Here is a 22617-nt window from a genome sequence, read left to right as displayed (position 1 = left end):
ATGCACACTGCAGGAGAAAGACAAGCCAGGATGTGAATCTAAAATTTCGTACAATTAAAGAAAAGACAGATAAGATAGTGAAATGGGGAAATAGCACATACTAAAAGTTGATTTTTAATCCTATTTAAAAGAACAGTATGCTGGTTTGAACCAACCTCAGTCTCTTTTTCATTCCCCATGCATCACCCCTTCTGAGCTCTCAGTACCTTGCCATTCTTTTACATATATGCTTTGGGGAGTTCTTTTCATCATTTTCAGGGGTTTTTGGTTAAACTTTTTTCTTTTTTTTCCTTGAAAAATAACTTACAAAAATTAGACTGGAAATTTTGTTTTTCATTAGAGCCACTTGCATTATGCTCAGGTAAAATCAGGAACAACTATCTTAATTAAGCTAATCCATAAGTGTTCTGGTTGCTAAGCCACCAACTTCATGGTACAAGTGCAATTCAATATGTGTAACTTGCTCCCCCCAAAGGAACATTTCCCATAACTTAAACCCATCTCAGGTCTGGCTTCAAAATTAATACAATCAAGAGCTACCAGCAGAAAAACATCCATTTTTTACTTGTACTCTAGAATTCTAAAAATTAAGATGCATTTCTTATCAACTTGGTTATTTTCTATATTTACTCAATTTTACCTAAACCGACAGTTTATAAGAAGCTGCCTTGAGAAGAATTGTTCAGTGACCATAGCCTGATGATCTTCATTTTCAATCTACAATGTGTGATATGTATCTCCTCCCTGCCTTTATAGATGCTTTCACTAGATCCCAGTTTTGATTACCTGAAATTAAATATACAATCAAATGTAATAACAATTCCAGTTAAATTTTTTATGCTTTCATTACAGTAAATATGACATCAGCAAAATATCTCAGGTCTTTGAAAAACGGTGATGCCTCTGGTGAGGCAGATACCTGTCTGCTTGAGATCTGGGCAGCTTATCTCAATCTTTTTAATACTGAAATTCATTAGACATGTCTATTTATCTAGAGCTTATTACCACATACTAGAAAATATTTCTCCGGGACATGTTGGCAGCTTTCTAGCCCCACTGCAATTTAGGGTGGACTGCCAAACACTCGTGACACTGTCTACATTCCACAAAGAAATCTGAGAGCTGACCATCTTTACACCCAGCTCCATCCCATAACTCAAAGCTCTAGGTGGTAGACTCTGCAAAAGGGTCCAAATCTATTGGCTCAGGGCCAATACACAGCCCTGAGCAAGGGTACTCTTGATCCCCCTTAGAAGTCAAGTCACTCAGAATCAGAAGGATAAGATCCAAAAAGTAATAACTCAGTGGCATGAACAAGCAAGAAGGGGACCAAATTAGGTTTCCAGACCCAAACTCCAAGAAATGCAAAAAATTTACCTTAGAGCAGCTACAAATAAAGCCAGCAAACAACATGCCAAAGCACTAGATAACCGGAACCGCTGGGAAGGCATGTATCTCCTGCTTTTCTTTTCACCCCATTCTACATTCCATTTATTACTCTCACTCAGAAGAGAAATAAAAATACTCCAGTCCCACTGGGTAGAAAACCAATGTGCTTCTTAGTGATTCCCTGGACCATCACTGGTAGAAAAAGTCACCAATTTGAGCAGCCTTAGGCAGCCTTGAAGTGTCTCCTTATGCAGCCCACAAAAGGTGAATTAACTAAAGAAAAGCATCAGGCAGACTGGTTCTTCTGCAGCATGTCCTCCACAATCACCACCTTCTCTCCATGAGAAACTGTGGTAAAACAGATTTCTCTGGCCTCTCGCTCTTGCCCAAGACTAAAAAATTTCATTGAGTCATGACCTCGGTGTGATGCTTACAAAGTAATTAGATTCCATTCCAGTTCTCCCCTTTTCTGAAAGGCAACAAGGATTAGGTTTAGTAAGGAAAAATCCTTGACAGCACTGAAAGTGGGCAAGTAGGTTGTAAATAATCTGATTTCTTTTGAGTATGAAATATCAACTAGAAGATGCCTTAATTTTCTAGTAAAATATTTCTACAGTAACTTTCTAGTAAAATTTTTCTATAGTAAAATGGTGTCCAGTACAAATGCAATTAATGGTAAAATGAAGTGTAAGGATCCAGTCAGCATATCACCCCTCTGACAATAGCCAGCAGCCACAGAGCTGGCTGAAGAGACGTCTGAGGGGAAGGATAGTGATGCATATTCTTTGACAGTCTCAAAACTTCTAGCAGTCTGTAGCAAAAGACGCTTTCTAAGCCAAATGTCATATCTATCTCCTATATATATATTGAGAGGCTTTTTTTTGTCACTTTCCATGACTACTTTGATGTATTTTTAATCTTATTTCCTCATGAAAATATTTCATTAAGTACTGACTATAAATTATTTTCCTTTTAGCTTCCAGAGTTTTCATTAATTCATTAATAATTGTTCATCATTCATTTTCTCCATGTCACCTGAGATTGCAGAGATTTTTCTTCTATCTCAAGTATCTCTACACAGAAATCTTTCCATCAGGTTTGACCATCTATGTTACACTTTGAGCTATTTTCAGTGTCCTTTCTGGGATGAATATATCATAGCTGCATGTGCAGAAACACTCTTACTACATGTTTATAGAGCAGTACAATCCTATCTTTTGTTATTTATTCCTTGCCTAAAAACTCTTAACTCTCTGTATGTCTTTGACCATCACTGAACACTGAAATAGGGTTTTCAGACAATGATCAACAAGGATACTAGGTTTTTTTCTAGCACAGTGTAGTTCTTTCCAAGAGCTTTCTTTTCCAAGAGCAAGCTTGCTATTTGCATTTTTTTCCTAAATGCCTCATTTCTCATTTATTGATTTTAGGATTTCATCTGCTGTTTTATTAACCACCCAATAAAATAAGCTCCTTCTCCACACTTTGGTCAATTTTTGCTACTACCATTCCAAGTACCAACCCCTTGCCACATTATTTCCTTCATTTCAGTGACATGAGTAGATTTAAAAAACAAGCAAACACACCAACCAAAAAAAAAAAAACCAACCAAACAAAAAAACCCCAACCCACATAAAAAACCCCAAAAAACAGATAGGACTCAGGATTCCAGTGACTTAGAACCTGTTCTCTAATAAATTACTGATTTCATCTTTTCGCTGGCCTCTTTCACCGACTACTGATCTATAAAATTACTCTTCCTCTTTTCTATGACAGTTTATACAATGCTTATGAAAGTTTATGAACTTTCAGTGATGGATTTCATGAAAAGTTCACCAGGACCTATCATTTAGTTATATTGTTTGGTTTATTGTTTAGGGTTTTTTAATCACCAATTAATTTTTTTAATGCAATTTCAATATTTGAAATCTTATCTCATCTTCCCTTAATGTTTTAAAGGTAAATAAGACTTGGAAAAATCACCTCCTATTGGTATGTAAGGAAAGTTCTTTCATTTATGAAAAATATCTCTAAGATAGTAAGCATTAAACGAAGATTTAAGATATACTCTATTTATTGTGAGTAAAACAAAACAATAAAGCCAGTTTATCAGCAAAAAGAGAAAGATCCTTGTACATTACCTCTTTACAGTCTTTTACAATTGGCTGCATCATGGTAAGGTCCTGATGACTGCCACCCATAGCACTGCTTGTACTCTTGTTTCTTGCATGGCCTTTCTTAAAAGGAGTTCTTCCACCAGACTGGAATTCCTTAGTTGGAGATGTTGGTGAAGTAGACAGTACTAGTGTTTTCAATGCTGCTACTTCAGCCTGGAGGACATCAATCTTCACAGGGCAGGGGGGAATAAAGTCATTAACAAACAAAAAATATATTAATTTATAAATACGTTAAATCAATTAAAAACATGTCCAGCTATCTCGTTGCACATCGAAACTTCATCTTCCAACAGTACTAACACACAGATGCCCAGGCAATTGCATACTGTAGTAGCACTGGCTTCCTATGCACCTTGCTGGCTGACATGACAGTGAAACACCGTGTCCGAGTATGTCAAGCAACACAAAACAATTGAGTATACATTCTAAAAGCGTATACAGGTAATCCTCTACCTATAGCTTTATGATTCACACTTCAGATTTAAAACCATGTGAAAGTACAAAGCAAACAAGCTGGGAAAATCTCACCTTTCCTTGTGCTTCTTTTAACTGTTTTTCTGCTGCAGCTTGTTTGACATTTGCTTCTTTAACCATTTTGTGTGCTTCCTATAAAAGATGTTTAGCTAGTGTAAATGCTTCAGACAAATCTATGAAAAAATCCAACAACTAATGACATACTTTTGCTTCATGAAGACTACTTGTGACTATTAAGACGTGCAATAGTCTGAAACGAAATAGCTACGTTAAAAAAAAAATCCCTATAAATCTATGATTTTTGATTCATTGGCCAAATAAGGTTCTCCTTGGTCAAGAGCCCAAATTCAAAAATTCAGCAATTCCACCTACCCCACTCCAGCAGGAACAATACCTGTCATGAACACCAGGCTCCAGTCATGCTCCAGTGGCTGACAAGTTCCTTGACCCCCAAGAGAAAGACTCAACCAGTAGCAACAAAAGCAACATAGGCACAGTAGCACATTCAAAAGAACTTCTCCCTTGTTGTAGCCAGAATAACCAGTTTCAGACAACTGTAAATTTCGGCATGAAGGAACCAGTCAAACAACTATGAAGTCTAAATTCTTGCCATCAATAAAAAAGACAAAACAACAGCATAAAACCACTTCATTATTTAATAAATATTTTTTCAGTAGAATGGAAAAAGCACTAATAAAACAATCCAAATAAAGAAACAAGGCTAAGCCAATAAAGCATTAAAGGACTGAGGGTTTTTCCAATGTCCTTTTACCTCATAACTCTAAGCCTTTTGTCTGTATAATGTACTTGTTTAGGCTCTGATCCAGCAATTTGTGCCTATGATCAAATTACTGTTCTCACGTGGTACTTACTGAAGGCCACAAAAATCAAAATATCAGAGCCAGCAACCAAATTACTTGGGATAGGATCCTTTTCATATCTGTAAAGCGCCTAGCACATCTGGACACTATATAAATAAAACAAAAAAGTTCATACATTGTCATACCAAAAGATCTGACTCCCACTAGCATCCAACACAGCTGTATAGTATGGGTTTGTAAAATTCTCATATGTAACAAGACACATGCAAGAATGGGAACATACACATTTATACAATGTGTACAAATACATTAAACATTGACCATGCAGTTTCTGCTTAGTGATGGATCTTTGAAAGCAAAGCATGTTACTGTGCTATTACAGAGTAATAATGTAATATATGCACCCAGCTGTGCAAAACAAGTCTCAATCCTCCACTGGGATGCAACAATATAAGCCCTCGCATATCCATTTAGATGGCTGCTGAAATTAGTGGGATTCAAAATTAAACATGAATTCAAGGGCTGCAGATCCCAGTGCAAAAAAAAAACCAATAAACCTCAACACTGTGCCTTATTAGAGCCTTTACGTGAAATGAAATCACGAAAGAAAACTTAGGGTAACATGCCTATAACAGTCTGGACAATTCAAACTCAAACTATTATTACTAATAAACTGTATTTCAAACATATTTTTAACAAAGTGACACACTGCTCTAAGCAATGCAATGTCATAAATAAAAAATGTCACCAATAATTTTCCTTTTATTCCTCCACAGTTAAAATACCTGCCCGACATTTTCCTTCACTCAGCACACACAAGTATTTCTACTCTAAAATACCCTTTCACTCTTCTATTTCTTTTTTTACACAAAGCAACTGCTTAATATTTTAAGTAACCTTGCTCTACCAGGATGTACTTTGTAATTTGATTTTTGAATGTTTAATAGCACTTTTATGCAACATCATAGGCTTAAACACTGCTTCTAAAACATAACTAATGTTGTATCTTTATGCATACGCTGAAAGCCAATACTTACAATTCAGTAAATGTATAAATCATCCGGATTATGAAATGTATTCTGACAGTTAAAGATACCACAATTTAGGCCCAAAGCATTCCTATATATATTCTTAAGATAAAATGAGAACTGATCCTACTTCAAGTTATGGATTTAGCATTTTATTTCTGTGTAATACAATCTCACAATCTTTGCTGGTACTACTGCCTTTTCCTCAAATGCAAAGGTCCCACTGAAAGTTGAGGCTTCTCACTTGGTAACCAGGTTTCATCCTGGTGCATCACTCAGCAGTAATGCTTCTTTTGAAGCCTGTGGGTGCAGCATGCTACCAGAGCCAAAATTCAGAAACTGAAAGCATGGTTAAGTTATGTACTTGCTACCTCCATTCATCTGGAACTACGTTATTTTTTTATTTAGTCACCATGGCAACCCCAAATTTAGCTCTTATCTAGATAGCCTTGTTGTCAGACAGAGAAGCTGTCTCAAAATAGTTATGCCAAAAAATAAGCTGATTTATTTCCCTTATTTTCTTCATTTTGTGTCGAGGCAGATTGACAAGCTCAATACGGTGTCTCACATCTAATTGAAAAGTCTGCTGCTTTCTCTTAAGCCTCTACTTCCACACACCCAAGTCTTCAGGACACAAATCCTTTTATGCACTTATTGCAGAAAAATTCAGCATACAATATACTGGTTCTACATAAAACATCTGGCTCAGCTTCCCTTAAGTATATCACATGGAAGACTCCAACAAACCTCAAACAGACTAGCTGTAAGTTCTTCCAATTCCTGTCCAAGTTGATCTCGCACTTTAGAAAGCCTTTCACATTCTTCATCTTTTAACTTCAGCTCCTATGGAAAATTGAAAGTTATTTATTCTGACTTAGAGTAGTAATTTGGCCTTTTAAAGCTAATACCACAAGAGAGGGGGGACAAAAAACTTAAAGCAAATAATCAGAGGAGCATAAATCCTTTGCTATACCAAGCCTTTCAAAATAGTCATCATAACACTAAAAGCAATTAAATTAATGCTATGCATGTATAGCTGTTTCTTCCTGCTGTACAGAATTATACCAAGGCAATCTAATGTATACCTAAGCTAAACACCAACACTTCCAAAATACTCTGAAGTAAAAAAAACTTTTTTTTTCCCCTGGAAGTGTAAAGGGCTGTATTCACATAAAATATAGATCAAATTAATTATTGGGACAGACAGAACACCAGTTCATCTACCCATTTCCTTAAAATATGTTTAAAGTAAGACTTTAAAAAAATTATTAAAAAAATAAAAAAGCATTGGCTCAGAACAATCTGCATTCTAAACAAATCTTAAAACATATTTTACTATAAATACTGTCTTCAAATATCTCTTTACAATATTTCTAAAATTGTTCTTTAATTATATCCTTGCCCTTGTTTATGCCGATCTATAAATAAAATTAAAGCAACTTTATGAAATTCAAAATGTTAGTGTTCCACCCCACTAAAATCTGAGTGAATATCTGACCATATCTATTCTTGCAGTAATATTTTAACACAGATTTGGCACTAAAATAGTGACATATGCCCAATCTCATCCATACTGAGGATAAAGTGGGGTCCTTTGCAGAGAAGTAGAAAAAGGCTGACAAGAAATTTGAAAGAAAGTTCTTCTCCCCTTCTGTATCCATTAAACCCTGGCATCTTGCAGAAAGAGAAAGATGCAGAGATAAAGTCAAAGAAAGAAAAGTAGCCAATTCTGACCTTTCAAACTCTTTTTGGCCCTAGCTCCCTTCTCATCCCCATCCATCTCCTCTTTTTCCACTTCTCCCTGCCAAGAAAGGTATTACACTGCCATCGTTCCTGAAATGCAAGACCAAAGACTGTCACTAGTAGGTTAAAGATTTCAAATACAATCTAGCAATGATTTGCTCCGAAAACCTCCACAAACCAGTAAAAAATAGCTGCCTTCAGAAAACTATGGGAGGCCAGTCACAAGAGAGTCATGAAAAAAGGCCCAAATTGCAGCTTCTTTTGTGTTTTTGGAAGGTGGTTAGTATTTCCTCCAAAGTCTTCATGACTGAAGTTATGTTGCATACAACTACATGGGAAACTGCATTTTGCTTTGTAGCATGCAGGTATTAGGTCTTGCTCTCAATTTCGGCAGTGAAATTGGCAATAGACTTTAATGTAAGGTGAAGGCTCCTGTTTGACTTCAGGTCCTAGACTGGACAAGAGTTTAGGGACTCTTCTAGAATCATTTAGTATCAAAGGCATTATTCTATCCTTTTATTTGGTTTTTACTTTGGACATTTTGATTGATTTTTAGTCTAGTTTGTTTGTCATTTGGATTTTTTTTGCTTCAATTTGCAACTATTTTGAGAGGTACCACTTAAATGATGGGGATTTTCCCAAACTTGGTATTTCTCAAATTCTATTCAAATCTTACTTGCTAGCTACTACTCTGCACACAGTGACTTATCGCTTTCTCAAAAAAAAAACCCCAAAAGGCAGCTGGAAAATACCCACAAGATGAGGCATGAGAAGGAGAAATGAATACAAAAAACTAAACCCCCCCCCAAAAAAAGGAAAGAGGCTAAAAAAAAAAGTGGGAGGGGGAAAATTTAATTATTTTGTGTTGGTTCAAAGTATTTTCCATATAAAGTATGGTTCTTAATCAGGAAAAAGAAGATCTGATGCAAAATGCTTAAAGGTCAAAAAAGAGTTGAAACTTTTCCTATAAATGCAGAGGAAACATCAACATTTCCTTTGGCTTACTTCCCTGATTTATAAGAACAATGCTATATACCTCTTAAAAGCAGATTGTATCAATATTCAGGTAAAGAGTTGTCAAACTAACAATGCAAGTAGAACAACCTCAGGTTCACCTACCACTACTGATACACTACTAACTTTAAACAGTTACATTTTGCCTGCAACTGGAAAGATCAGGAGAGATTAGATTAAAAATTAGGCAGATGAGTAAAGTTTCTCAACAAAAAGACAGCATCAGGCAGTCTACTACGCATGGCTGCTTAGCTGGATTTATCAAACACTACACAAGTTTCCATGACATGATTCAAGAGAAGCATAATGAAAGACATTTTTGTCAAGCAAATTTAGGTTCAGGTTTTTTAGGCAAGGCAGAAATGAAGAGTGCCCAAAGCAAAAAGCTTAGCAGTTATCAGAAACATTACTACTGCCTGTGACTTCAAGGCATTTCTGGAGACTTCCCAGCCATACCCAATAAAGAAGCAGAAAAGACAACTCTGTGTGCTAGACTAACCATTCATGCTGCAGTCCTTTACACATTACTGTTCTGAAAAAGTAACTACATGAAGATGAGGAACTATTATAAAGCACACTACAAACACACTTACAGAAAAAATTAACTTCAAGAGAAAAAAAACTTACAGTTAAAAAAAAGTCTGTATCAAAGGGTCATATTGTTGTTTATTTCTCTTTGATTTTCTCAGACTATGGAGTGGGTATTTAAAAACAACTGTGAGATAAGAATTGCAAATTACTGCTTCAAAACAATTCACACTTTATTCTAGGAAGAAAATCATCCTACATCTAACTCAGCAATTTAACCAAGTCAGAACTAGACTCATAATACCAAGGAAAGAACATTTTCTATAGATATCACCTAAATTCTGAACTATGGGATACTGCTGAAGTTGTCAAAGAAGTATTTATATTAAATGCACTCCTATTTGACTGGTCTTCACTCAGCAGACAACTTTAAAAAGCTACATAAAAATCAGTTCTTTGCAACCAGATTCACAAGGGAGTGATCTGATGTGACAGAAGATCCAGAATCTCCTTTCAAACTTAGCATAATTTCACAAGCTATTGAATTATCTTATGGTGTGGGTGAAGATGTTTCTATTTTGCTTTCATGTAGTCTTCTTTCTACTCGCCTGAGAAAATTTCACTCGCCTACAATGCACTGCAATGGCACAAGAAGTGTGGAAACTTTCAAAGACAGCCAGGAACTGCTAGAACACCTTCAGAGAACCAAGACACCTTTAACCATCACAAGCCTGTGGCCTTACAATTCAACTGGAAATTGATTTTAGAAAAGACTGAAAGTATATGTTTCAGTAGAGTTCTAACACACCCTCATTTTTATTGTTAACTTATAAGAAAAGAGCAGAAATTTTATAACGCTGAATAGTACTGTATAGTACTACTGGAATTCCTGGGTAGTTATTGTGAAACTGTTTATTATTAATCCATCAGAGTTTTAAAACATCATGTTTTACAGCAGATCTGAAGACATGAGATTTGTTGTAACACTCTGTTTGTTTCTGAGACGAAAAATGCATACAGAAATTGAAGCCTTTGAAAGAAAATTCTAGATTTGAGAATCAGACGCTCAAACTATGTTGAAATTTACAGTACATTCTGTACTGTCACCTCTTTCACAAGAATTACTGTATCGTGGGAAAACAAATCAATTTTACTCTACTAGGAAAATATAATTCATTCACATTTTACTACAGAAAGTCAAACATGGTTTTACTTGTTACTAATTATACAGATCTAACTCTAAAAGGTCATAGGAATCATGGAAACCAAACACGTTGTTACCATCACCTCTGGCAGACTGCTCTTTCCTCATCAGAGGGCTAAAACATCAGCTTCTTTGACAAGGAAATAGTTTTGGGTTGAATCACACAAGAATTCAAGAAAAACATGACTATGAAATGCTAAAGCTCAGAAACTACAGGTAAGCTACCTAAAACACATGCAGTATGCTGGTTAAGTCAGAGGAAAAGCAAAAGGTATTCCCTTGCAAGGACTCCACTATATTTGTGTTACCAACAAATACCATGTGTGAAATGTATATAGTGATGTATCAAAATACCATCCCTATTCTCTGGAGACTATCTACATGTGCTTGACCTACAGTCAATAAGCCACAGCGACAGAGCTCAATGCAAACATGGAAAATATATGGAAAATGCAAATGCATAGAGACACGAGGACATAAGGTCCCAGGCATTACAATCACTAAGTCTTTTAACACCTTCTCCATTTCCCTGATGCTGCTTTAGAAGATTAGTGAAACAAGAAGGGTTCAGATGATCTAAAGCAAACACTCATCTCCACTTTTAGAATATAGCCAGAAATTACCACTTCAGTTAAAAAATAAGCAAAAAATTATCTGAATAGTCTCAGAGATTGAAAAAAATCTGTCATTTTAATTAAGAGAGCATTTTAAGGCAAACATAAAATTGTAAATGCCCCATTAGTACAGAATTCAGCACTGCTGTTAACCTCTGACCCAGCCTTCCCTCCCAATCTTATGACATGATCTGATGCTTCAACTAATCTAGATTGAAGTAGAAAGTGTATTTTTCTCTCATCAAGACACAAACTTTTGAAAGACTTTTTTTAACAATCTTGCCAGCAACATCTTTCATTTTAAGAAGTCTATAGTCTTAAGAAATCCAAGGCACACACAAAGCAGGAAAAAAATAATACTTATTCTATTACTATTACTGAATAATTTATTCAGGAACCATATTGAAATGTCTAACAAATATATGGCATACATGCATTATCTAATATAAAAAACTGACAGCACTTTAAGAAAAAAGTTGCACTCCAAGCAAAAGGAAAAAATCAGTGGATCCCTAAACTTTAAAGTTTCATTTTCCTTTCTAGTTCCCTTTCTGATCACAACTGCAACAAATTCAAAACAATTTTTAATGTATAGTACAATAGCACACAGTTTGAGCAGGAAATTTGGAACAAATGAAAAATGCAAAATAGCAAATTTGCATTTACTTTGTTCACTCTCTGTAGCCTGTAAAGCTTCCAGGCTTAATAAGCTTCAAGTGCAAATTGTAATTCTCATTTTTCTCACTAGTAAACAGCTCAGAGAATTACAGAGAATTTAAAGCCATTACACAAAAGACAACCAGTTATACAAAGACACTACCTATTCATTACATCCCTAGAGGGCTTGAACTGAGCTCTCACCAACAGAAGTGAGTGTGCTTGGAAACAGAAGTTTAAAGATTGCATGACATATGAATATCACAGAGAGGATACAGCACTATGTGAACAGCCATGAGTTTTGGAGGAAAGATACCAGAGATGAGTTAGGGATAGGAAAAAGTAGTCCTCATGCAGGAAGAGGAAGAAAGTGGGTATAATGGAAGGAAGAGGTTTATGGTTGTAGAGTCTGTACAGACCCCTGCCATGACTAAGCAATTCTGAAACAGTGCAAGTTCAGAAAGACAAGCAAAGCAAGTTACCTCTCCAGTATAACACTGGTAAGAATCACATGAAGGGTTGAGAATTAGCAAGAACTCTGACATCAACAGTCGCAAGTTAGTGCTGAATTGCTTCTGTTAAGACCACACAAAGGGCTTGAAAAACATATAACATGCAGTTAAGTATGTCCTAGCAGCCCTCATGCCACTTCCTTAAGAACAGCCTTAACAAATTTTAGAGTGAAATAAGAAACATTTCCATCTTTAAGAGACAAAGTGATATACATTGGAATAAGATTTTTAGATCATTCCAAGCTATCAGCAGCAGATCCAAGTTGTGGTTCTCAAGTACATGAGCTGTAATTTCATACACTGTAAAGAAGAGCTTTTCTAAAGTTTGGATGTTAATTTCTTATTTTCGAGGGTTCCAAGTTTAACTGCTAGGATTATATATTCACATGCAAGGTCCTCAAGTTTAGCTCAGGTTAATGTTTTCTTTCAGTGGCCAAAAGCTAAGCAAACACACACATTAGCAAAGGAAGCCACTACTCAGCAATACAACAGAAAAAGCAATGTCTGAATCCATAGTTAAGGTTCGCTATGACAGTAATGATGACTGCATCCAACAAGATAAGGTAACAAACAGAGCATAGCAAGTTCAAACACAAGATGAGCTTAAACCTAAACAAGAATGGAGTCACCTAGAGGAGAAAGGGCACAGATACAAATAGCACAAAATCTACTCAAAAACTTAAGCACAGAGAAATGTTAAAATGATAAATAATGGTTTTGCATTTATATAGCACCATCCATCCAAACAAGACAAAGCGCTTTACAAATATTAATGAATTGAGACACAGTGTCTTCAAAGGTATCCATATTCAATTTGAAGTGTAGTGTATCAGTACTCTAAAGAACATTAGAGGCATTTTTACTGCTTCTTTCCTATGCAAGCATTCCCCTATGAAACACTTCTGTTTCTAAAGCATTTATAAATTCCATGACACATGCTACACTTTTAAACTCTAGAGGAAAGAAGACTCGAAAGGTATATAATCAGTGTCTATAAATACTTATTCAGTAACAACAGAATGACAGAAAACTACTCCTATTCTCAAATGTCAGAATGAAGGAAAGCCTACATTTCAAAAAAGAGAGTGTGTTTAACCAGATATTGCAGCAAAAGCTTCCGTGGTTAAGTAGCAGCAGCAGCACTAGAAAAAAAAAACATTATCAAAGAATAATTCTAAGACATCAGTACTGTCTTAGAAAAGTAGTTAGAAAATTTTACATAAAATAATTACATCATAATAAATCTAGAAGAAATGAGCAGACTTCAAATACACCTTCTGGCCTATCTATCATTCTGCAATATTAGAAACACTTTGAAGAGAGAAAAAGAGGGAGGAAACAAGACAACGAACCTTACCCTCTGAGCTTTTGCAAGTTCTTCTTTCAATCGCTCATAGCCCTTTTCTCTTACTTCCAGTACAGATGGGCTCCGTAAGTGAGATAAACTGTCTGTACTCAACCCAAAAATATCTTCATTTCCTTCAGCAACATCTGCTACTGTAGTACCCTGCAAAAGCTCTCTCTCCACGTTATTGCTCTCCTTCCTGGCATTACTGTGATTGAATGACCCACTCTGAGGTCCAGAGGTAGAACAAAGTACTGCGTCGGTAACATTGATGCTGTAAAGAGAGCAATATAATTTTTATTTATATAATACATTAAGAGTAAATATTTTAGAAGTGGCAGTAGTGATGTTGAATATATAATTATGGACACAATTTAATATTGCAACATTGTAAATAATATTAAAACTATCTTTAATGATGCAAATAGTTTATATGTAACAAACATCAACAATTTAAATAAAAAGACACTTGGCATTTACCTGACACCTGATACTTCTCCACAATTCAGTTGTCTGGGAGATGAATAAACAGGCTGTGTGGGAAGGTCAGAAACATTCAATGCATTGGGTTGGATTGGTGTGGACACAACAGAAGGATGTGGTCGGTAGATTACACTGGGTGAGGTAGTTTGTTCCTGAGTCCCTGGCTCATTTACTCCAAGAAGATCTGGTGTAGTAGGTGAAGCGAGGTTCACTTCATGAAAGCCTTCCAAGGGGTCACTGGCCATAATAAAAGCCTCATTATATGAATCCCTAAATGAAATAATCACATTATCAGAAAGTAAACAGGAAATACTTAAATATATCTGACAGCTATTTGAATCTTAAATATGTTCACTCAAACGGGTTCAGATACTTTGTGATAGAATAGAAACTGTGAACTACTCCAGCAAAAGTACAAACTTCAACCACCAAAAATGTTTTTTCCCACCCATTGTACTGCTGAGTCCAGAAGATCTAACAGCAGACTCTGTTATCCCATCTAAATGGGATGATGAAATCAAGAACATACTCTATATCATTAAACATTGTCATTCTTAATATAATCTAGAGCTGTTTCATATCAAAATAATATATTTCATTCATGAAAGAGGGGCAGACCTGGGAATCAGTGAAGAAAAGAAAAAATTTTAAATGTAAAACTTCCAATTTTCATCTCAATGAAGCAAATAATCTAGGACAGAAATCAGTGAACCTTTAAATAAATTACAGTCCATAGTGGTTTTGGCTCAATTATACATCTGATCTTTTAACAGTTAACTGAAATGACAGACTTTGCTAATAAGATTTCTCATGAAGTATGATGGTATATATTTAATACATCCCATGATTAAGTGAACATGACAATTGTGAACAAGTATACCAAAAATATATTATAGGTAAAAAGTACTATGAATTGGCAATTTCACTGACCATCTTTCAATTTCTTTTTTAGTTACATATGGTTTTCATAAAATCAACAGAAAACATTTACAACACATGATTTTTACAAGTCCTACTTTCCAGCAATTTCTCAGAGATGACAAAAATCTTTGCATAATTCAAAACTGTATGTTGGAAGGAGTATGAAGAAATTTGTGAAGGAATTACTTAGCACTGATTATTCACTGCAAAAAACTCCACCTTTTCCACGTTACATAAATACAGAAGACAGGAAGTGCTCAAAAAGTTACCTAATGTGCAAAAAAATCTAAACAAAATAATAAATCGTATTTTACAGAGAAAGTTGCTTGATCCTACACTTGAAAAGACAAGGCAGGAAGAAGATCTAGAAAGATGATGGTCATAACCAGGAAGAGAGGATGCCATCACCTTACATGTACCTCCACTTCCTTAGCTACTTCACAAAATACACAGGAAGACATCAAGAACAGAATCCCAAAATTACATATGAAGTAATGTTTTAGTTAAATTAAGACTTTCTGGTCACCTTAAACTCAAAGAACACTATTCAAAACTGTTCTGCATCTCAAGGATTGCAGTGTGTATACACCAGAGTGAAACACAGAGCTTGGCCACATCAGCAGGTACATGTGGGAGAAATTCAACCATTCAGACAGCAAGAATATGTTAATTGCTCAAAACAAAACAAAAAGGTAAAAAATTAAAAGAAAAAATTCATCCCCCTCTAAGAAACTTAAGAGACAAAAAGGACCCTACATGAACAAAAAGGAATGGTTTTGTTTCAGGTTCCTTTTCTGCAGAAAATTTCATGCAGAAATTTGTTTTATTTTGAACTATCAAGAGCAGTTGCACAAATGATTTACACAGAAAAACACTTTGGGTTTCGAAGCTTTCCTATAACAGAGATGAAAAGCTTATTTTTGAGTTTAAGTAACTTTGGCAAATATTGCTGTTTGTTTCCCCTACAGTTCTTAACTATTAGAAGCCTTATAATTACATGCTCTATATGATGATAAAGCCTGTTAAGTAGACAAATTAAAATGAAGGAACTGACACAGCTACAGGACATTTCTTCAAAGTTTAATTTCAAGAATGTTTTCAGCTCTACAATGCAATTATTACATAATTGTTTTACATTTAATAAGCTAAAATACTGTCATCTTTATAGTTCATCACACCAGCTGAAAAATATCCAAGTTGCAGATCTCAAAGTCAGGGTGACATCTACACAAACAGGTTCCCTTTCTTTGTTCCCACCACTGTCCTCTTCTTTAACCAAGCCAGCCATACCCAGCACCACTATACTGGCAACAATACCAACCTGCCACTTAAAATTCTCAATTTTTTGGATTCCAGTCTTCACAGAAGACACAGGCTCTGAGCATGGATGTGGAAGGGCTGTCTGGATGCCTTGTCTTTTCTACAGCACCTAGGAAAGTGCACCCAAATCCACAAAACAGAAGCAGACAATGAGACCCACCTGAAACTAAAACAGGAACACACTTTTGTCACATACTCCCTGATGTTGACTAGTTTCTGTTTCAAGTTTGAAAGATGTTTGTCATTGCTAGTTACTCTTAAAGCTCACAGTCTGCCTTGATATTCAGTAGAGATATCATGGAACTTCAAATCACCACTGGCTGAACTTTGCTATGCAAGGCTTTTTTCAAAAAACTGTTTTTTAAAATAATACTACTTAGCCTTCTCCAAGAATAAACAAAAGGCTCAAGAAAAGCTTCTTTACTGTTTTTTCATTTATTTTACTATTCCTGCACAAATACTAGGGCTGTCTGTTTGAAGCAAATACTTTTAAGTACACAGAATAAGCAACAGGTTAAAAGATGCACCATTCCATATATCTGTGATAACAGACACAAATTTGTCTATATTCTGAAGCCTAGAAGGCCATGCTGGCTCCCATAGAAAAAAAACAATTGAAAGCCTACTTATTACCTTTCAAATATTCAAACGCACCTCTAACTGTCCCTCTGGACCATCACATCAATTTACCCTGGCCAAATAATACGTTCAGGGGATGGATGGGAGGAATCTATCCTACCTACATGGTCCCACTCCTCTGAGAAATTTACAAGAATATCACTCAGCTTATACATTAAATATTGACCTCAGCCTAAACAGTAAATAAATCCACACATAACTTCTCAGCTATCCAAAAACAAGCTCTTTCTGATACAGGAATTTAAAAAAGTTTTAAAAGTTATGTAAGTTATTCCTGGAAGAGCTGAAAATAAAGTCCTTCAGCTATATTTTTCCCATAGCCTGTCAAATGGGCACTCATAAGCAAACCATCTGTGTAAAACACTTTCCAGTCACAACTTTTTTCTTTCCTAAGATTACTTCTCACTAGGCAGAAGCCGGGTACACCACCCAGACAAGACAAAGGAGACCATATTAAGTATCTCAGTTTCAAGACTCACCAACACCATTATGAAGACACATTACACATTCATGAAACCAAACATAGATGCAAAAAGAATCATATTTTCATTTTAATTAACTTGGTTTGAGAGTCTTTGTTAACAGAACAGCATTCTTTGAATGTGGTTGTAAAACTAAAAGCTCTCTCTTGGGAAAGAACTTTTCAAAGCAGTGGTAACCAAAAGGAGAAGAATTAAAAATGCACATTAAATTTCAGTGTCATTAAAGATCAGAGGCTTCCTAAAGGCTTGCAGGAAGGATTCATATTATTGACTAAGGGAGCAATGAAGAGCTTTGCTGTGAAGGAACACGAAGCAAATGGTAAGCTGAGAGCTTCACTAGGAGCCAAGCTGACTGTGTGCAAAAAAGCCACACAGTGTTGACACAGCACTCCTTAGTAGTAATTCTGCTACTGTGAACAAAAGCTGATATTCTGACATTTCAGGGCAGCACATATGTCAGATAAAATAACTAATTTTCTTAGTATTTCTTCTACTACATTAATATAAGAAGGCTTGGAATCACATTAGTGCCTACTAAATATGACTTTTTTTTCTTAGTTGATACTATGCAATTAGCATGACATAAAAATGTCAAGTACTGTAATAAATCAAGATGAAACAACAAAATAATTCATTTCCTTATGCTTTCATCTGGAAATAATGCAAATTTGGAGGTCGCTTTTTATTACCTCTTCACTGCCACACCTGCACTGCTGACTAACCACAACTTCATGAGGAAGCTATGCTCAAACCTGTTATTTTGTCTAATAGTAAACTAAAATGTACTACAAAGAAACCAGTTCAACAACAGTTGGTTTAACACTTCCTAAAGCTTCTAACAGAAATTGAGAACCACAAACATTTTTAACAGCAATCAAATCAAAATACTTAATTTTTCTGTTATAACTCTAAGAGAGGTTTAACTACTTGTCTGAACTAAAGCACTCAATAACTAAATACTAAAAAGCCCCCTGAAAGGCAGTAATTTATTAAGGTTTGTTTCCTTTTGAAAAAAAATTGTTGAAAATCACCTACCACAAACTCTGGAGTTTGTCTTTCACAGATTGCTTCTGAATACCAGACACTTTGAAGATAACAACTCTGAACAATCTCCTGACTGCTATAGTCCATTTAAAAGCAATGCCAACACCAAACATTTCACACATCAGTAATCTCATTTTCAGCTTTAATAGTAAAAGAGTACAATCATAACAGAATGGCTACCTGCTCGAGTAGGAAGAAAAAAAAAATCCCTTAAGGAAGAAAGTTAACACCTCTAAACATTTACACCAAGAGCAAATTCTAGTTAGTATTCATCAAAAGAATGTGCCCATTAGGCACTGTGGTTTAACCTCCATGCAGCAGGCCTTTAATATGTAACTGAGTCTCCAAGACTTCATTTATTAGACTCCAAAACCTGCTTCAGCTGATTTGAGAGGGGTCTGGAAAGTGGATTTTTCCTCAAAACAACTGCCATTAGCCCACCACTGGGCCTGCATTCTTCTCAGTCAGTTTAGGGGAAAAAATTTTGAAGTATGTGGCATTACAGAGCCTGGAATGTAATATGTTTTAAACTCTAAAGAACTCAGTAGGGAATTAAAAATAGTAGGTTAAAGAACACCGTTTAAAGAAACAGTTCAGTTAAGTACTGCTACTTCAAACCTATCAGATGCAAACAGGTGGTTTAAAATTTAAATTGCTGTAAGGCATATACGGGCAATAATTTCAAGTTCAAAACTAATTCAATTACATCTATGCAGTATAAGATATTCACGAGAGGCAGACAAAGGAAAAAGTCTGGTAGATTTTCTTCCTAAACTGTTTGTATTTAAGCTTAGCCAGAGATTTCAAGTAAGTTTAAATACCATTATCAATGCCAGTTGATTGCATGAACACAATTCAAGATTTGACATAGGAATTCCTTTAAGGTTTGCAAAAAACAATTCCTAGTCCTAAAATCTTGCAACTGTGATAGAAATTTCTTCTCCAGGAACCCAAAACAAAGCTTTTTCTTTTTTGTTTTTTTGGGGTTTTTTTGAGCCAGTAAGATATGAGAGAAAAGAAAGCACTGGACTATTCCAGTCTTTACATATTCTACTTTTATTTTATTTTCAAGTGACCTCACACTATGTATTTACCAACAAATGATAAATTAGGCAAGACAGTAAATGGAAGGTAAGGTGTTAAGTTCAGCAAGTTTACAGAATTTAACAGCTAGCAGAAACACACTTGGTTTAATGTGAGAATATTTCTCTACTGCATTCCCTCTACTGCTGCCATAGAATACTATGATGTGGGTCTATTTTTACTCTCACTTTATGCATTGAAAACATTATTTTGCCCTGTTTTAAAAGAAACACACTCTACTTCATAGCAGGATTTTATGAAGTTACAAGGATTTTTGTTGTGATGAACTGATGATTAAAAAAATCTCTTTCGAAAACTTTTTTTTAGGTATATCTTCAACTAGAAAAATATAGGTACAGACAGCAAGTGTCTCTCTTACAGAAACAAGCAGCACACAAGATTCAATGACCTATATTTATGTAGTGCTTGTGAAACTTATAAATAAACATGGTTTAGAGTCTGGGAGATAGTACACCTCTTACTAGAGTGAAAAGCCAGTGCTTTGCAAAGACAAAGAATACCACGAACTTTCATTGTAAACAAACATTCAAAGAATGCTGTTCTGTTAACAAAGAGTCTCAAACCAAGTTAATTAAAATAAAAATATGATTCTCTTTGCAGTTCCTGTTCTTTTTAAAGCAGAGCCTTGTTCTGCCTTATCTTGGAAACAATTTCACAAGCCCATCTCAGGTTTAAACCTGATCACAATGACTGTAGTGTCATTCTTGCCAAGACTTGGACCTAAAGATCCTCTCATTTTCAGTTAACACTGAAAATATTCAGTAAGTAAACTTAAACTTCAGTAAAATTACCATGAACTTCCTGACATTGTACCTGCAAATGCATTTAAAGAAATATTTTCTTAATTTAAAAAAAAAGGGTTAGTGTATTAGTGCTAATAAAGTCTCTAATACAAGTCTTGACAGGTTACAGAAAGACAATATTTTACATGCCATATTAAAAGGGTCTTAAAAATAAAAATCCAAAGTACATGTCTCCTTTCTGAGAAAATCCATAAACCTAAGTGGAATGGTGAGTGACCATCTCATTTGGTATTTTACATGAATTTTTAAACCAAATCAATAACAGCTATGAAGAAAGCTGCAGTCTATAATCAAAATGCTTCTTGTTCTCCTATGGAAAAAAAATTCTCCTTTTAAATATAGCATAACAAGATGGATATTTCAGTTGCAGCTGTGAGGTGCACTCCCATTTGTTATTTATTAAAAGCATAATGAGAACAGTAAATTATTTATCCTCCTTTGCTCACTAGGTAACACTAACCAAGCACAATGGATGAATGACTGCCAAGAGACAAATACAGAAGGCCAAACTTTAACCCTTCCAAAAACTCATTTAACAGATCTATAATAGAAACAACAATAAAAATATTAAAGCAACTAGATTTCAGGTTTTGCCCTACAGTGAGGAATACAAATATTTGAACAGATGGTAGCTGCCAATACATACGTCTAGTCTGAATAACCTTACATCTGCTTCAAAAGAGAAGCTGATAATTTCAGTTACAGCAAGTCTATACAAGAATAATTATTTTATCTATTTAGACAACTGTTTTTGAGACTTCCTAAGAACATGCTTAAAAAGGAATGAAGCAAACAAAGCAACCAACATAAAACTTAGTATATTATCTGCAAACAAAACAGACCACACTTTCAAACTCATGAAAACACCGTAGCTTTTTGTCAGCAAGACAAACTCTGACGGTATCATTAAAGCTTGGTCACTCTGTTCTGTTACTTCCAAAGCCCTGCGACCCTCGGGGAATTACTGGAGCATCAGCACTCTGGCAGCACAAATTTCTGCACAGCTCATCGCTTGAAATCAACTTGTACCAAAATTTACTTTCTGAGCCTTACTATCCAACACAACTACATTAGAAATTAAGGCAAAGTCAAACATGCTACTTAACTACTTCAGCTTACAAGACCAGTTATCGGCGACTTAAGTATGACCCTCAATATCGTTCGACAGACCATAAAGCAACCACAAAACCACAGGCGAGCGCAGCCCCACTGTCCCACAGCGCAGAACGCCACTCCGCTCCCTGCCCAGGCTGCTCTGGCACCCCTCGAGGGGGCCAAATCTGCGAACCCCAAAAGGGGCCCTGCCCTGCCCTGGCCCGCTTCTCTCTCTGCCCCTTTCGGCGCTCTCCCTGATCCGCACCTGCCGCCCCGCCGGCCGAGAGCTCTGGCAGCGGAGGCGAAGCGTTCAGCGTTCAGCACTAGCTCAGCTTCTCCTCTCATCGCTCCTGTGCTCGCCTCGGTCACCGCCGCCGGGCCGCCCTTCTCCTCGGGCCCCGCACAGGCGCGACCGGGGGAGCACGGCAGCTGCTCCGACCCGCCGGCCCCGGGGATGCCACGGCTCTTTGTCCGCCGCCGCTGCCACCCCAGGAGCAGGTGCTGCCGGCACTTCCCGGGATGATCCCTGAGAGGTACTTTTGCCCAGTTTTGCCTTCGACCGCCGCTGGACTCGGGGACAAGCGCATCCCTGCCGCCGACTGCCCCTTCCGCGCCCACGCAAGCCCCGACGGATCCGGGGACGCCCTCCCGCTGCAGACGGGCACAGCGGCATGGCCCGGGCCGTCACCTGTCCCCACGTTCTTCCGGGCAGAGTCCCACAGCCGCCACAGCCAGCCTTGCGCCCGGGCACGGCGCCCCGGCTAGGGGCAGCGCTCCCGGCGGCGCCTGCTCCGCCCGCCTGGGCACAGGCTCCCGGAGACGCGTCGGCGGGCAGGTGCAGCAGCAGCACCAGCGGGGAGCCAAAGCCCGAGCAGCCACCCCACGCTCCCACTGGCGGAGCCGGAGCCGGGGCTGGGGCTGGGGCCGGGGCCGCGCAGCCCCCGCCGCACGTACCTGCCGAGCCTCGAGAGAGGAGCGGCCGCCGCCGCCGCCGCCGCGTCCCCTCAGCCGACCTGCGGGGCCGGGCCGCGCATGCGCGGCGCGGCGCACTCAGCAGGGCGGGGGGGGCAGGTGTGCACGGCCCCCGCTGCCGCCCCCTAGCGGCGGGGCGGGGGTGAGGGAACGCGGGTGACCTCCGTGAGGGGAGCGGGGCTGGGGCGAGGGAGCGAAGGGCCCGGGCCGCCGGGCTCCGCTCTTCACCGCGCCCGAGAGTTAAACAC

At 37.3% G+C, this 22617-nt stretch overlaps 1 protein-coding gene across 3 annotated transcripts in view; it reads right to left on the bottom strand.

Moving 5' to 3' along the window:
- The window catches only part of RAB3IP (RAB3A interacting protein), a 32776-nt gene extending 10362 nt beyond the window's left edge, over window positions 1–22414 (bottom strand). Inside the window, exons 1-6 of one of the 3 annotated variants that reach the window (XM_036401010.2) lie at window positions 22352–22414; window positions 13987–14259; window positions 13519–13780; window positions 6637–6732; window positions 4095–4172; window positions 3531–3734 (exon numbers count right to left, since the gene is read on the bottom strand). In XM_036401010.2, the coding sequence (XP_036256903.1) occupies window positions 3531–3734; window positions 4095–4172; window positions 6637–6732; window positions 13519–13780; window positions 13987–14234 (888 nt within the window). In that variant the 5' untranslated portion in view covers window positions 14235–14259; window positions 22352–22414. Of the gene's footprint in view, window positions 1–3530; window positions 3735–4094; window positions 4173–6636; window positions 6733–13518; window positions 13781–13986; window positions 14260–16231; window positions 16335–22351 lie in introns of those variants that run through there. The other 2 variants (XM_036401011.2, XM_054514900.1) reach the window with 2 other exon arrangements.
- Window positions 22415–22617: the final 203 nt, after the last annotated feature.

The sequence above is a fragment of the Molothrus ater genome, chromosome 5, assembly GCF_012460135.2.
Source record: "Molothrus ater isolate BHLD 08-10-18 breed brown headed cowbird chromosome 5, BPBGC_Mater_1.1, whole genome shotgun sequence".
NCBI lineage: Eukaryota > Metazoa > Chordata > Aves > Passeriformes > Icteridae > Molothrus > Molothrus ater.
This window is presented reverse-complemented; position numbering and strand designations above follow the sequence as displayed.